The following is a 17206-nucleotide window of genomic DNA, read 5'->3' as shown; positions in this document are numbered from 1 at the left end:
AAACAATACCTAGAATGAACTTCATTTTCAGAAATGTCTTTAGTAAACAACATTTGTGCTCTAATTTCAACTATGCAGCTCTTAACTGCATTCAAAGGGCCAGGGGCCCCCTGCCGTTGGTTACATTACCCCAGCCACGTCACCTCCATGTCGGGGAGCGAGCCTCTCTCACCAAGGCCTTCAGCGCCAGGGACGTGGCGGTCTTCGCCGAGCTCACCGGCGACGTAAACCCCATTCACCTGGACCCGACCTATGCCAAGACCACGTCGTTCGAGACGCCCATCGTCCACGGCGTGCTGATAAACGGACTGATCTCGGCCATTCTGGGGACCAAGATGCCGGGGAGCGGCTGTATCTTCCTGTACCAGGAAATCAGGTTCCCGGCGCCTCTGTACATCGGGGAGGAGGTTCTGGCTGAAGCCGAGGTGAAGAAGATCAAGATGTCCTTCGCCTTCATCGCAGTGACCTGCTCCGTCAAAGATAAAGTGGTCATGGAGGGGGAGGTCATGATCATGATGCCAGAGGATCAGCAACCAAGGGCGTGAGGATGATGATGAGGATGATGATGATGACAGTTGGAGGGAATATTGTAGCCTCAAATCCAGTCTGTTTGTGTTCTACTCCTTGTTATGCCAAACAGAGAATGGGTGGAATGTTAGCACAAACGGACTGGATTTGAGGCTACAATATATCCACCAACTAGCCTCAAATCCAGTCTGTTTGTGCTAACATTCTACTCCTTGTTATGCCAAACAGAGAATGGGTGGAATGTTAGCACAAACAGACTGGATTTGAGGCTAGTTGGTGAAAAATTTGTAGTCTCTCTTGACATGACAGACTTGAGCTAACGTGAGATTTGGTTCTGGCGGCAGGGATTTAAAATATGTTGTACTGCAAACCTGTACTTTTGTTTAACTGGCTTTTTGGAGATCCTTTTATGTTTGTATGGCTTGAGTACCTGTGTGATAGACAATCTATCCGTCTCACACCCCTCTAGGAACAGCTCAGAGGTAGTGTCTTGTTGTGGGACTGCCTCCGAAGCATCTTCTGACAAATGCCTGCTAAATCAGTGGCACTGGAATAATCCTTGTTTTGCTCATAATTTTCAAATAAGCGTTACATGGTCTTGTGCTCTTGTATTACAAATAATTGCGTATAATGTTCTTAGTTTAAATGATGATTTATTGAATTTGAGGCTACTTTTGTTTGATCAAAGATCCTTCTTAGCTGGTTTGTAAATAAATGACATAATAAAGACCTCGGTCAATGTATATAAGGCACATCTGAATTCCTAATAAATGTCATCTAAGCATTTTCTAGGTTGCCTACTATGGATGTTGTATTGTTTCTTTAGTGATAAATATAAACACAATTATAGTGAATAATCACACATGGACATACACTTCATAGATCTTTCAAACCCAATTGTTGTACTTATTCGAAATGTATTTCCTAATCCGATTATCAAATGTATGGCCAAACCTGTTTTGTGAAATGAAACAAACCGACCATCTGGCTGTCTCCACCCCTGGACTGGGGGCGGGTATCTGCAGGGCAGCTATGTATTAGTTACGAGCACCCATTACCAATCCTGAACTTGGTCTGATGACACAGCCAGCCTGTGTCAACCTAGCCAGAATAGATTCCTACGCTAGTGTACAGCTGCACTAGGGTCCGACAGATTTCCTGTTCAGATTCAAACAGCAGTGTCGATGCAAGAAAGTATGTCTTGAGAAATGTGTTGTACTCCAAATGGTCCCATTATCCCAACTGTTTCACTGAGAAGATCGAACTACTTCTCGTTTTTTCAGTCGTCTCATCCTTGTATTGAGGTAGGTTTTTACTATTCATATCTCGCGTTGGCTCAGTCCTTGTTTTAATCTAAACAGGAAGTCTGTGTGACCCCAGTGCAGCTGTAAGCAAATGTAGGAGGTCGGGGGGGAATCTATTCTGTCAAGTGTCAACCCTGCCCTTCCTGTCCTCATTTCTAACTAAAATACTCTGCTATCTAATCGGCTAGTTTGACTTCACGTCCATCTGCTTTGGTTTCACACCGGAAGGTGTTTTATCGTTTGGTTCGTTAGTGATCTGGGGCACCGGGATGGCGTTTTTGGAGAAGCAGTCCCCGGGAAGGGTACTATTGGATGATACGGTGGCCCTTACAGCACTGATCGAGGCCAGCCAAAATCTACAATCTCACACGGTGAGTCTGCTTCGACCGGGCAAGTGGACACAAACCGTAGGAAGTAGTTACCTAACTCAATTTATCACGGTGAAGATTAACAAACAAACAGTTTATTTATGGACGTCAGACCATCTTCTATTAAAAAAATAAATAATATATATTAAAATAAACCCAGTTTCGTTGTTGATCTTTTAACACTTTTTTTAACGGTTGTTTAGTGTTTTGTTGTAACGACGTGTTTGGAAAGTGTTGATCAACCAGTTCGTTGTTAATGAAACGGCTGCTGTTGACATTTTGACAGTCAGCTGGATAGTTAGCTCAGCTGCTAACTATTCAATAGCTACTGTAGCTAGTTTAGCTCAGGGGTATAAAGTCATTACGGAAATAGGTTACCGTTTTAAAGAGTTAAAAACGAGTAAACGTTTTAACTCCCCTAATAACTATTTTTGTTCTTGTCTTTTTAGATAATGACAGCTGTTAGCTAAACCCTAACTAAAATGTAATGTATCACGTATAAAAGGTGTGTGTGTGTGGGGGGGCTTTTGCTAAATAGTCATGTTGATGGTTGAGAGGTTTCCTTTTTACAGTCATTTTGTTGAGTCTTTCCACAATAAACACTGCCAAACTGTGTAAATAACGTTACTGGTAGACAAAACGCCACATATTGTGTTTGGGTAAAGTCAGGGTGCAATGATAACTTAAGGTAGCCTACATGGCTAACTAGATCGTATGGATTTGAATCAGGGCCGTCGTGCACCCCAAATAAATAGTTTTGGGGGCACAAAGTACGTGAGAATGGCTTGGTACTTTTAAGGGTTAATTGCTAATGACGCCCTTTTATCTAGTTTTCTACAATCCGATGAATTTGTGGTTAGCATTTTTATTTCTCATTTTTCAAAGACCAATCTAGAGCCATAATCATTGTTTTATCTGCTTATCTTCTACCTAATGAGCAGAGGAGGCTGGTGGGAGGAGCTGTAGGTGGACAGCCGCATTGCAATGGAAGGTGTTAAACATTTGGAAACCACGTTTGACACCGTTCCATTTAATACGAGCCTGTCCAATAGCCCCTCCCACCAGCCTCCTCTGCTCTTGAGCTGTCTCTGTCCTGACTGGTGTATTAAAAAAAATAAAAATCTGGATAAAATAAACGTTATCTTCATCTCTGCTAAAAAATCTGGGTAGAATAAACTGTTTCTCTGCGTCTCTACTAAAATCTGGGTAGAATAAACTGTTTCTCTGCGTCTCTACTAAAATCTGGGTAGAATAAACTGTTTCTCTGCGTCTCTACTAAAATCTGGGTAGAATAAACTGTTTCTCTCTCTACTAAAATCTGCGTCTCTACTAAAATCTGGGTAGAATAAACTGGGTAGAATAAACTGTTTCTCTGCGTCTCTACTAAAATCTGGGTAGAATAAACTGTTTCTCTGCGTCTCTACTAAAATCTGGGTAGAATAAACTGTTTCTCTGCGTCTCTACTAAAATCTGGGTAGAATAAACTGTTTCTCTGCGTCTCTACTAAAATCTGGGTAAAAGATTGAAAGGAATGTGAGTCTTATTCAGTACAGTTATTGCTTGCGTTTCTGAAGTCTACCAACCTTACCAGCAGGCATGCCACCTAATATAGTTAGACAAGCTAGCTACTCTAACTTAGTTGATCGGAAACCTATCTGGGCTAGCTAAAGCCAACTATATAAAACTGCTAGATGGCTGGTAATTATTACAGAATTGTATTTTTACGTCGTTTTTTTTTCTTTTCTAACAGGCAGGTGCCCTCTATGGGCATGACGTATCTGATGTGAATTTGAATGTCAATAAAAAAGAGACTTCATTATACACTCAGGTGTGGTTGTTTTAAACTGGGATGGACCACAGTTTGCCGCCAGCCTGAATGTATCACCTTTAGCACATTGAACAATAATGTTTATGTGAGTGGCATATAGCTTAGGCTCAGTGGTGTTTAAGTGGCCCGCAGTGGATTATCCTGGTGAGGTTTAAACCAGACCTTTGGACCCTTGGCTTGTGTTATTCCAGCTACTGTACTACCATGTCACCCTGTCAGACCTTAGATGTGTCCCAAATGACACCCTATATAGTACCCTACTTTTGTCCAGGTCCCTATGGGGATCTGGTCAAAAGTAGTGCAACTACATAGGGAATAGGGTGCCATTTTGAGACGTATGCACAGTACGACCCACTCAGGCCTATAGTGTTAGCCTTCAGTTGCAGTGAATGATTTTGGGGGAACGCTATTTGAATACTAGGTATCAGAGTAGAAGTGTTGATCTAGGATCAGGTCTCCCCTCTCCATGTAATCTTCTTCGTTATTGATCTGAAAGGCAACACTGATTTCAGATCTGCACGCCTACTGCTCGATGAATATGTCCCTGGTTAACTTAATATGCAGTGACAAATACATACTATCATAGAACATTGTGACTGGAGTGAAACGTTGTCGAGACGGATGAAGGATTGCTGACCACTGTGTCCTCTCCTATCGAAATATAACTACTAGAACAGTCTTGCCATGTTCCCGAGAGGCTTTACCCCTTCTAGTATTTCTTGTTCTATGTCGTCTCCTTTTATCCCGGTCTTCTGTGTTGTTGTTTTTTTTGAGTGTGGGAGTAACGTCATCACGGAGGAATCACGTGAGACGGGCATGACAAGGAGATGACGGCAAGTTGATCTTAACCATGCCTCACACAAGGCCGGGAAAGTTACTCCTGGATCCTAACACAATCCTTCTGTTTCCTCATGAAGTTTGATGAAGTGAAAATCATTCATAATAATTTCCTGATGGATCCAGGCTAGGAGAAAGTAGACCCTATCAATAAATAATTTCCTGATGGATCCAGGCTAGGAGAAAGTAGACCCTATCAATAAATAATTTCCTGATGGATCCAGGCTAGGAGAAAGTAGACCCTATCAATAAATAATTTCCTGATGGATCCAGGCTAGGAGAAAGTAGGCCCTATCAATAAATAATTTCTAATAATGATCTTTTTTCATCTCTTCTAGAAAAGTAGGTCATCAGTTCAGTAAGCCTTTGTCTCCAGGAGGAGGATTTAGTGAAGGACTGAATAGATCAAGCCTTTAGTGAAGGACTGACTAGATCAAGCTTTTAGTGAAGGACTGAATAGATCAAGCTTTTAGTGAAGGACTGAATAGATCAAGCTTTTAGTGAAGGACTGAATAGATCAAGCTTTTAGTGAAGGACTGACTAGATCAAGCTTTTAGTGAAGGACTGACTAGATCAAGCTTTTAGTGAAGGACTGACTAGATCAAGCTTTTAGTGAAGGACTGACTAGATCAAGCTTTTAGTGAAGGACTGACTAGATCAAGCTTTTAGTGAAGGACTGAATAGATCAAGCTTTTAGTGAAGGACTGACTGAATAGATCAAGCTTTTAGTGAAGGACTGACTGAATAGATCAAGCTTTTAGTGAAGGACTGAATAGATCAAGCCTTTAGTGAAGTACTGACTAGATCAAGCTTTTAGTGAAGGACTGAATAGATCAAGCTTTTAGTGAAGGACTGACTGAATAGATCAAGCTTTTAGTGAAGGACTGACTGAATAGATCAAGCTTTTAGTGAAAGACTGAATAGATCAAGCTTTTAGTGAAGGACTGACTGAATGGATCAAGCTTTTAGTGAAGGACTGACTGAATAGATCAAGCTTTTAGTGAAGGACTGAATAGATCAAGCCTTTAGTGAAGGACTGAATAGATCAAGCTTTTAGTGAAGGACTGAATAGATCAAGCTTTTAGTGAAGGACTGAATAGATCAAGCTTTTAGTGAAGGACTGACTAGATCAAGCTTTTAGTGAAGGACTGAATAGATCAAGCTTTTAGTGAAGGACTGAATAGATCAAGCTTTTAGTGAAGGACTGAATAGATCAAGCTTTTAGTGAAGGACTGACTAGATCAAGCTTTTAGTGAAGGACTGAATAGATCAAGCTTTTAGTGAAGGACTGAATATATCAAGCTTTTAGTGAAGGACTGAATAGATCAAGCTTTTAGTGAAGGACTGAATAGATCAAGCTTTTAGTGAAGTACTGAATAGATCAAGCTTTTTTTGAAGGACTGAATAGATCAAGCTTTTAGTGAAGGACTGAATAGATCAAGCTTTTAGTGAAGGACTGAATAGATCAAGCTTTTAGTGAAGGACTGAATAGATCAAGCTTTTAGTGAAGGACTGAATAGATCAAGCTTTTAGTGAAGGACTGAATAGATCAAGCTTTTAGTGAAGGACTGAATAGATCAAGCTTTTAGTGAAGGACTGAATAGATCAAGCTTTAGTGAAGGACTGAATAGATCAAGCTTTTAGTGAAGGACTGAATAGATCAAGCTTTTAGTGAAGGACTGAATAGATCAAGCTTTTAGTGAAGGACTGAATAGATCAAGCTTTTAGTGAAGGACTGAATAGATCAAGCTTGTGACTCTATAAACTTTATGGATGAATTTGCTGTTTGTTTTGGTTGTGTTTTAGATTATTTTGTGCATAATATAAATTAATGGTAAATTATCTATTGTGTCATTTTTGGATTCACTTTTATTGTTAATCAAATCAAATCAAATTGTATTTGTCACATACACATGGTTAGCAGATGTTAATGCGAGTGTAGCGAAATGCTTGAGAATAGAATATGTTTCGTAACATTTCTACATTAATGTGGATGCTACCATGATTACGGCTAATCCCGAATGACGTGTGAATAATGATGCTTCAGAAAGTTAGAGAAACACAAATATCATACTTCCCCAACAATGCTATAACCTCCCCTGTTATTGTAATGGTGAGAGGTTAGCATGTCTTGGGGTTATGATATAAAATGCTAACCTCCCCTGTTATTGTAATGGTGAGAGGTTAGCATGTCTTGGGGGTATGATATAAAATGCTAACCTCCCCTGTTATTGTAATGGTGAGAGGTTAGCATGTCTTGGGGGTATGATATAACATGCTAACCTCCCCTGTTATTGTAATGGTGAGAGGTTAGCATGTCTTGGGGGTGTGAGATTGGTGCTGGCGTACAGAGTCAAAACAACAACTTGTGTGTCACTGTCCCAGTACTGTTGGAGCTCTGTGTGTATATATGTATATACAGTTGAAGTCGCAAGTTTACATACACTTAGGTTGGAGTCATCAAAACCTGTTTTTCAACCACTCCACAAATGTCTTGTTAACAAACTATAGTTTTGGCAAGTTGGTTAGGACATCTACTTTGTGCATGACTGACACAAATAATTTTTCCAACAATTGTTTACAGACATATTATTTAACTTATAATTCACTATATCACAATTCTAGTGGGTCAGAAGTTTACACTAAGTTGACTGCCTTTAAACAGCTTGGAAAATTCCAGAAAATGATGTCATGGCTTTATAAGCTGGCTTTAGGCTAATTGACATAATTTGAGTCAATTGGAGGTGGACCTGTGGATGTATTTCAAGGCCTACCTTCAAACTCAGAGCCTATTTGCTTGACATCATGTGAAAATCTAAAGAAATCAGCCAAGACCTCAGAAAAATTAATTGTAGACCTCTACAAGTCTGGTTCATCCTTGGGAGCAATTTCCAAATGCCTGAAGGTACCACTTTCATCTGTACAAACAATAGTACGCAAGTATAAACACAATGGGACCACGCAGCCGTCATACCGCTCAGGAAGGAGCTCTGACATTTCTGTCTCCTAGAGATGAACGTACTTTGGTGCGAAAAGTGCAAATCAATCCTAGAACAACAGCAAAGGACCTTGTGAAGATGCTGAAGGAAACCGGTACAAAACTATCTATATCCACAGTAAAACGAGTCCTGTATCGACATAACCTGAAAGGCCGCTTAGCAAGGAAGAAGCCACTGTTCCAAAACCGCCATAAAAAAGCCAGACTACGGTTTACAACGGCACATACCTTTTGGATTAATGTCCTTTGGTCTGATGAAATAAAAATAGAACTGTTTGGCCATAATCACCATCGTTATGTTTGGAGGAAAAAGGGGGAGGCTTGCAAGCCGAAGAACATCATCCCAACCGTGAAGCACGGGGGTGGCAGCGTCATGTTGTGGTGGTGCTTTGCTGCAGAAGGGACTGGTGCACTTTACAAAATAGATGGCATAATGAGAAAGGAAAATTATGTGGATATATTGAAGCAACATCTCAAGACATCAGTCAGGAAGTTAAAGCTTGGTCACAAATGGGTCTTCCAAATGGACAATGACCCCAAGCATACTTCCAAAGTTGTGGCAAAATGGCTTAAGGACAACAAAGTCAATGTATTGGCGTGTCCATCACAAGGCCCTGACCTCAATCCCATAGGATTTTTTTGGGGCAGAACTGAAAAAGCATGTGTGAGCAAGGAGGCCTAGAAACCTGACTCGGTTACACCAGCTTTGTCAAGAGAAATAGGCCAAAATTCACCCAACTTATTGTGGGAAGCTTGTGGAAGGCTACCCAAAACATTTGACCCAAGTTAAACAATTTAATGGCAATGCTACCAAATACTAATTGAGTGTATGCAAACTTCTGACCCACTGGCAATGTGATGAAAGAAATAAAAGCTGAAATAAATCCTTCTCTCTAATATTATTCTGACATTTCACATTCTTAAAATAAAGTGGTGATCCTAACTGACCTAAAACAGGCCATTTTTACTAGGATTAAATGTCAGGAATTGTGAAAAACTGAGTTGAAATGTATTTGGCTAAAGTGTATGTATACTTCTGATTTAAACTGTGTATATATATATATATATAATCTAGGCTCTACATATGAGATGAATGGCTTTGATAAGTCATATCACAAATAATCATTTCCTGTTCCTTTTTCATTTCCTGTCCAGGAATACATCATTCGAGTACAAAGGGGTGTGTGTACAGAAAACAGTTGGCAGGTAAATAAGAATATATATTTTTTTAGCCTACTTTAAACCTCAACCTTACCTCAAACTATCGGGCTCAATTAGACTTTTTGTTCTTCAACATAACATATTTTCATGTTGTACTGTAAATAAGATTAGAAATCTATTTTCACCTTTTAAAAAAAATTTTTAACTGAGCTCTCTCTCAACCTCAAGAAAGAAGCCTTTGGTTGTTTTTTTTCTTCCCACAATTCAACCTGTTTCTTATTGTTGCAGGTCATAAAGCGATACAGCGACTTTGATATGTTGAATAGCAGTTTGTTGGTAAGTGCGGCTTGACTTCCACCGGTACAAAGAGGTCACAAGTGCCTTTTCCCACATCTGTCTGGGTCCCAAATGGCACCCTATTCCCTACATAGATCACTACTTTGGACCAGCACCCTATTCCCTACATAGCTCACTACTTTGGACCAGCACCCTATTCCCTACATAGCTCACTACTTTGGACCAGCACCCTATTCCCTACATAGCTCACTACTTTGGACCAGCACCCTATTCCCTACATAGCTCACTACTTTGGACCAGCACCCTATTCCCTACATAGCTCTCTACTTTGGAACAGCACCCTATTCCCTACATAGCTCACTACTTTGGACCAGCACCCTATTCCCTACATAGCTCTCTACTTTGGAACATCACCCTATTCCCTACATAGCTCACTACTTTGGACCAGCACCCTATTCCCTACATAGCTCTCTACTTTGGAACAGCACCCTATTCCCTACATAGCTCACTACTTTGGACCAGCACCCAATGGGAATGGGGTGCCATTTGGGAAGCAAACTTTGTGTTTTTATGAAGGCGATGTGTTCATACTGAGTATTCTTTGTTGGTCATTACACATTTTTGAGAAGCCGTCGTTAAAAGGAAGCTGAGGTTTCTGCTGAGGTTTTACCAGCTCATTTCCTGACCATTATCCATTCTGTGAACCCTACATTCCTATGTGTCAACTCGTTCTTTCTCTCTTTATCTCTTTATCTATCTCATTCTCTCTCGTTCTCTCTCTCCCCTCTCGCTGTCCTCCTCATTCTCTCTCTCTCTTGCTCTCCCACTCATTCTCTCTCCCACTCATTCTTGCTACCCCCCATCCCTCTATTCAACCTCGTCCCCCAGGTCTCTGGCGTCAGCCTGCCTCTACCACCTAAGAAGTTGCTAGGTAACATGGACAGGGAGTTCATAGCAGAGAGACAGAGAGGACTACAGGTCTATCTAGACTTTATTACTCAGCATCACATCCTAGCCACCTGCCAACTGGTCAAGAAGTTCCTCGACACCAACAACTACTCTGCCAACTACACAGGTGTGTGAACTCTTAGGGTTGGTGGGTGTGTCTAACATGGGTGTGATACAGGGTTTGGTGGGTGTGTCTAGCATGGGTGTGATACAGGGTTTGGTGGGTGTGTCTAGCATGGGTGTGATACAGGGTTTGGTGGGCGTGTCTAGCATGGGTGTGATACAGGGTTTGGTGGGCGTGTCTAACATGGGTGTGATACAGGGTTTGGTGGGTGTGTCTAGCATGGGTGTGATACAGGGTTTGGTGGGCGTGTCTAGCATGGGTGTGATACAGGGTTTGGTGGGCGTGTCTAGCATGGGTGTGATACAGGGTTTGGTGGGTGTGTCTAGCATGGGTGTGATATAGGGTTTGATGTGCGTGTCTAGCATGGGTGTGATACAGGGTTTGATGTGCGTGTCTAGCATGGGTGTGATACAGGGTTTGATGTGCGTGTCTAGCATGGGTGTGATACAGGGTTTGGTGGGCGTGTCTAGCATGGGTGTGATACAGGGTTTGGTGGGCGTGTCTAGCATGGGTGTGATACAGGGTTTGGTGGGCGTGTCTAGCATGGGTGTGATACAGGGTTTGATGGGCGTGTCTAGCATGGGTGTGATACAGGGTTTGGTGGGCGTGTCTAGCATGGGTGTGATACAGGGTTTGGTGGGTGTGTCTAGCATGGGTGTGATACAGGGTTTGGTGGGCGTGTCTAGCATGGGTGTGATACAGGGTTTGGTGGGCGTGTCTAGCATGGGTGTGATACAGGGTTTGGTGGGCGTGTCTAGCATGGGTGTGATACAGGGTTTGGTGGGCGTGTCTAGCATGGGTGTGATACAGGGTTTGGTGGGCGTGTCTAGCATGGGTGTGATACAGGGTTTGGTGGGCGTGTCTTGGGTGTGATACAGGGTTTGGTGGGCGTGTCTAGCATGGGTGTGATACAGGGTTTGATGGGCGTGTCTAGCATGGGTGTGATACAGGGTTTGGTGGGCGTGTCTAGCATGGGTGTGATACAGGGTTTGGTGGGTGTGTCTAGCATGGGTGTGATACAGGGTTTGGTGGGCGTGTCTAGCATGGGTGTGATACAGGGTTTGGTGGGCGTGTCTAGCATGGGTGTGATACAGGGTTTGGTGGGCGTGTCTAGCATGGGTGTGATACAGGGTTTGGTGGGCGTGTCTAGCATGGGTGTGATACAGGGTTTGGTGGGCGTGTCTAGCATGGGTGTGATACAGGGTTTGGTGGGCGTGTCTAGCATGGGTGTGATACAGGGTTTGGTGGGCGTGTCTAGCATGGGTGTGATACAGGGTTTGGTGGGCGTGTCTAGCATGGGTGTGATACAGGGTTTGGTGGGCGTGTCTAGCATGGATGTGATACAGGGTGTCAGTTAGGAAAATGTGGTGTTGGACATAAGCATTTTAATTTTACCGGACATTTGAGAAATGTACCAGACCCATATCCATTGGGTGCGTAACCTGATTAGGGCGTCCACCTACGTTGATCAGAAGAACAGAAATCACATTTTAGAATACGGTAATTCATATTAATAGGATCCGCAAAACACCAGTCTCAACGTCAACAGTGAAGAGGCGACTCTGGGATGCTGGCCTTCTTCTATGCCATATCTCAGATTGGTCAATAAAAAGAAAAGATTAAGGCAAAAGAACACAGACACTGAACAGAGGAACTCTGTCTAGAAGGCCTGCATCCCGGAGTCACCTCTTCACTGTTGACGTTGAGACTGGTGTTTTGCGGGTACTATTTAATGAAGCTGCCAGTTGAGGGCTTGTGTGGCGTCTGTTTCTCAAACTAGACACTTTAATGTACTTGTCCTCTTGCTCAGTTGTGCACCGGGGCCTCCCACTCCTCTTTCTATTCTGGTTAGGGCCAGTTTGCGCTGTTCTGTGAAGGGAGTAGTACACAGCGTTGTACGAGATTTTCAGTTTCTTGACAATTTCTCGCATGGAATAGCCTTAATTTCTCAGAACAAGAACAGACCTGACGACTTTCAGAAGAAAGTTAATTGTTTCTGGCTGTTTTTGAGCCTGTAATCGAACCCACAAATGCTGATGCTCCAGATACTCAATTAGTCTAAAGAAGGCCAGTTTTATTGCTTCTTTAATTAGAACAGCTGTGCTAACATAACAAAACGGTTTTCTAATGATCTTAATGGCCTTTGTACCGTGTTAAACTTGGATTAGCTAACACAGGGATTCTTAAACTTTTTCAGCCTGGGACCCAAATGAGAAATTCTGTTTTCCTGGGACCCAAACTGAGGAAAATATGCAACTATACATATCTGTACATTTCATTGCCTAAAACAAATGCAATATAGACAAAAACAAATAACAATGAAATTAAATATCTATTCATGTTTATTTCCCCCCATTAAAAACACTCTTACATATCTGTTTAGGTTGGAACTGTTGCTGTTAAAATACAATAAATAATTTTCATTCTGAACTGGAATGAACAGATTGATCACATCACACAGATGAATAACAGAACGCACACAACCCATAATAACAGTACAGATGAATAACAGAACACACACAACCCATAGTAACAGTACAGATGAATAACAGAACACACACAACCCATAGTAACAGAACGCACACAACCCATAGTAACAGTACATATGAATAACAGAACACACACAACCCATAGTAACAGAACACACACAACCCATAGTAACAGTACAGATGAATAACAGAACACACACACACAACCCATAGTAACAGTACAGATGAATAACAGAACACACACAACCCATAGTAACAGTACAGATGAATAACAGAACACACACACACAACCCATAGTAACAGTACAGATGAATAACAGAACACACACACACAACCCATAGTAACAGTACAGATGAATAACAGAACACACACACCCCATAGTAACAGTACAGATGAATAACGGAACACACACAACCCATAGTAACAGAACACACACAACCCATAGTAACAGTACAGATGAATAACAGAACACACACAACCCATAGTAACAGTACAGATGAATAACAGAACACACACAACCCATAGTAACAGAACACACACAACCCATAGTAACAGTACATATGAATAACAGAACACACACAACCCATAGTAACAGTACAGATGAATAACAGAACGCACACAACCCATAGTAACAGAACACACACAACCCATAGTAACAGAACGCACACAACCCATAGTAACAGTACAGATGAGTAACAGAACACACACAACCCATAGTAACAGAACACACACAACCCATAGTAACAGTACAGATGAATAACAGAACACACACAACCCATAGTAACAGAATGCACACAACCCATAGTAACAGTACAGATGAGTAACAGAACACACACAACCCATAGTAACAGAACACACACAACCCATAGTAACAGTACAGATGAATAACAGAACACACACAACCCATAGTAACAGAACACACACAACCCATAGTAACAGTACAGATGAATAACAGAACACACACAACCCATAGTAACAGTACAGATGAGTAACAGAACACACACAACCCATAGTAACAGAACACACACAACCCATAGTAACAGTACAGATGAATAACAGAACACACACAACCCATAGTAACAGAACACACACAACCCATAGTAACAGAATGCACACAACCCATAGTAACAGTACAGATGAGTAACAGAACACACACAACCCATAGTAACAGTACAGATGAGTAACAGAACACACACAACCCATAGTAACAGAACACACACAACCCATAGTAACAGTACAGATGAATAACAGAACACACACAACCCATAGTAACAGAACACACACAACCCATAGTAACAGAATGCACACAACCCATAGTAACAGTACAGATGAGTAACAGAACACACACAACCCATAGTAACAGAACACACACAACCCATAGTAACAGTACAGATGAATAACAGAACACACACAACCCATAGTAACAGAACACACACAACCCATAGTAACAGAACACACACAACCCATAGTAACAGAATGCACACAACCCATAGTAACAGTACAGATGAGTAACAGAACACACACAACCCATAGTAACAGTACATATGAATAACAGAACACACACAACCCATAGTAACAGAACACACACAACCCATAGTAACAGTACAGATGAATAACAGAACACACACAACCCATAGTAACAGAACACACACAACCCATAGTAACAGAATGCACACAACCCATAGTAACAGTACAGATGAGTAACAGAACACACACAACCCATAGTAACAGTACATATGAATAACAGAACACACACAACCCATAGTAACAGAACACACACAACCCATAGTAACAGTACAGATGAATAACAGAACACACACAACCCATAGTAAGAGAACACACACAACCCATAGTAACAACATGCACACAACCCATAGTAACAGTACAGATGAGTAACAGAACACACACAACTCATAGTAACAGTACATATGAATAACAGAACACACACAACCCATAGTAACAGAACACACACAACCCATAGTAACAGTACAGATGAATAACAGAACGCACACAACCCATAGTAACAGAACACACACAACCCATAGTAACAGAACGCACACAACCCATAGTAACAGTACAGATGAATAACAGAACACACACAACTCATAGTAACAGAACACACACAACCCATAGTAACAGTACAGATGAGTAACAGAACACACACAACCCATAGTAACAGTACATATGAATAACAGAACACACACAACCCATAGTAACAGAACACACACAACCCATAGTAACAGTACAGATGAATAACAGAACACACACAACCCATAGTAACAGAACACACACAACCCATAGTAACAGAATGCACACAACCCATAGTAACAGTACAGATGAGTAACAGAACACACACAACCCATAGTAACAGTACATATGAATAACAGAACACACACAACCCATAGTAACAGAACACACACAACCCATAGTAACAGTACAGATGAATAACAGAACACACACAACCCATAGTAAGAGAACACACACAACCCATAGTAACAACATGCACACAACCCATAGTAACAGTACAGATGAGTAACAGAACACACACAACTCATAGTAACAGTACATATGAATAACAGAACACACACAACCCATAGTAACAGAACACACACAACCCATAGTAACAGTACAGATGAATAACAGAACGCACACAACCCATAGTAACAGAACACACACAACCCATAGTAACAGAACGCACACAACCCATAGTAACAGTACAGATGAATAACAGAACACACACAACTCATAGTAACAGAACACACACAACCCATAGTAACAGTACAGATGAGTAACAGAACACACACAACCCATAGTAACAGAACACACACAACCCATAGTAACAGTACAGATGAATAACAGAACACACACAACCCATAGTAACAGAATGCACACAACCCATAGTAACAGTACAGATGAGTAACAGAACACACACAACCCATAGTAACAGTACATATGAATAACAGAACACACACACACAACCCATAGTAACAGAACACACACAACCCATAGTAACAGAACACACACAACCCATAGTAACAGTACAGATGCATAACAGAACACACACAACCCATAATAACAGTACAGATGAATAACAGAACACACACAACCCATAGTAACAGTACAGATGAATAACAGAACACACACAACCCATAGTAACAGTACAGATGAATAACAGAACGCACACAACCCATAGTAACAGTACAGATGAATAACAGAACGCACACAACCCATAGTAACAGTACAGATGCATAACAGAACACACACAACCCATAATAACAGTACAGATGAATAACAGAACACACACAACCCATAGTAACAGTACAGATGAATAACAGAACACACACAACCCATAGTAACAGAACACACACAACCCATAGTAACAGTACAGATGAATAACAGAACGCACACAACCCATAGTAACAGTACAGATGAATAACAGAACACACACAACCCATAGTAACAGTACAGATGAATAACAGAACGCACACAACCCATAGTAACAGTACAGATGAATAACAGAACGCACACAACCCATAGTAACAGTACAGATGAATAACAGAACACACACAACCCATAGTAACAGTACAGATGAATAACAGAACACACACAACCCATAGTAACAGAACACACACAACCCATAGTAACAGTACAGATGAAATGATCAGGCCTATTGTACATCTGACTGTAGAAATTATTGTTAAAATAAAGTCTAGGTTGGAACTGTTGCTCTTAAAATACAATACATATATATTTTTTATTCTGAACTGGAATAAACTGATTGATCACATCACACAGATTTAAACCAGAAAACACACACACAGTCCTAATGAGAGCATGTCTATTCTGGGCTCTGTTTTTGACATTGTAACACTGAGGTTATGCTCAGCCTTGAAACTGTTTCTGTACTTGTTGTGTCAGAGTTGAGTACAGAGTGGTGCCAAACTGGACCAGAACATCTGCTGCTTTCTCAGTCAGGCAGGAGACCACTTCCTGCTTTAGATGAACAACCCAGAACTGTGTGAGTGGGTTCTCAGTCAGGCAGGAGACCACTTCCTGCTTTAGATGAACAACCCAGAACTGTGTGAGTGGGTTCAGTCAGGCAGGAGACCACTTCCTGTTGTAGATGGAACAACCCCAGAACTGTGAGAGTGGGTTTACCTCAAAAAAGCATCTTGCTTCAATCAGTTTATTCCAACTAAGAATAACTATTATTATTGTATTTTAACAGCAGCAGTTCCAACCTAGACTAGTTTTCATCAATAATTTCTACAGTAAGATGTACAGTAGGCCTGATCATGTTTCATCTGTACTGTTACTATGGTTA

General features: G+C 41.3%; 2 protein-coding genes across 3 annotated transcripts in view; both read left to right on the top strand.

The window, feature by feature from the left end:
- Positions 1 to 14: 14 nt before the first annotated feature.
- On the top strand, positions 15 to 1319 carry LOC115124325 (hydroxyacyl-thioester dehydratase type 2, mitochondrial). Its single transcript, XM_029653738.2, has one exon. It carries the CDS (start codon positions 15 to 17, stop codon positions 543 to 545), a length of 531 nt encoding a protein of 176 aa, XP_029509598.1. The 3' UTR covers positions 546 to 1319.
- A 492-nt stretch (positions 1320 to 1811) lies between these two features.
- The window catches only part of pxk (PX domain containing serine/threonine kinase), a 96839-nt gene continuing 81444 nt past the window's right edge, over positions 1812 to 17206 (top strand). Inside the window, exons 1-4 of one of the 2 annotated variants that reach the window (XM_065004606.1) lie at positions 1812 to 2203; positions 9019 to 9069; positions 9313 to 9360; positions 10210 to 10396. In XM_065004606.1, the coding sequence (XP_064860678.1) occupies positions 2102 to 2203; positions 9019 to 9069; positions 9313 to 9360; positions 10210 to 10396 (388 nt within the window). In that variant the 5' untranslated portion in view covers positions 1812 to 2101. The remainder of the gene's footprint in view (positions 2204 to 9018; positions 9070 to 9312; positions 9361 to 10209; positions 10397 to 17206) is intronic. The other variant, XM_065004605.1, reaches the window with a different exon arrangement.

This window comes from Oncorhynchus nerka, linkage group LG2 (genome assembly GCF_034236695.1).
Source record: "Oncorhynchus nerka isolate Pitt River linkage group LG2, Oner_Uvic_2.0, whole genome shotgun sequence".
Classification (NCBI taxonomy): Eukaryota; Metazoa; Chordata; class Actinopteri; order Salmoniformes; family Salmonidae; genus Oncorhynchus; species Oncorhynchus nerka.
Note: the sequence above shows the minus strand (reverse complement) of the source record. Positions and strands in the feature narration are given on the sequence as shown.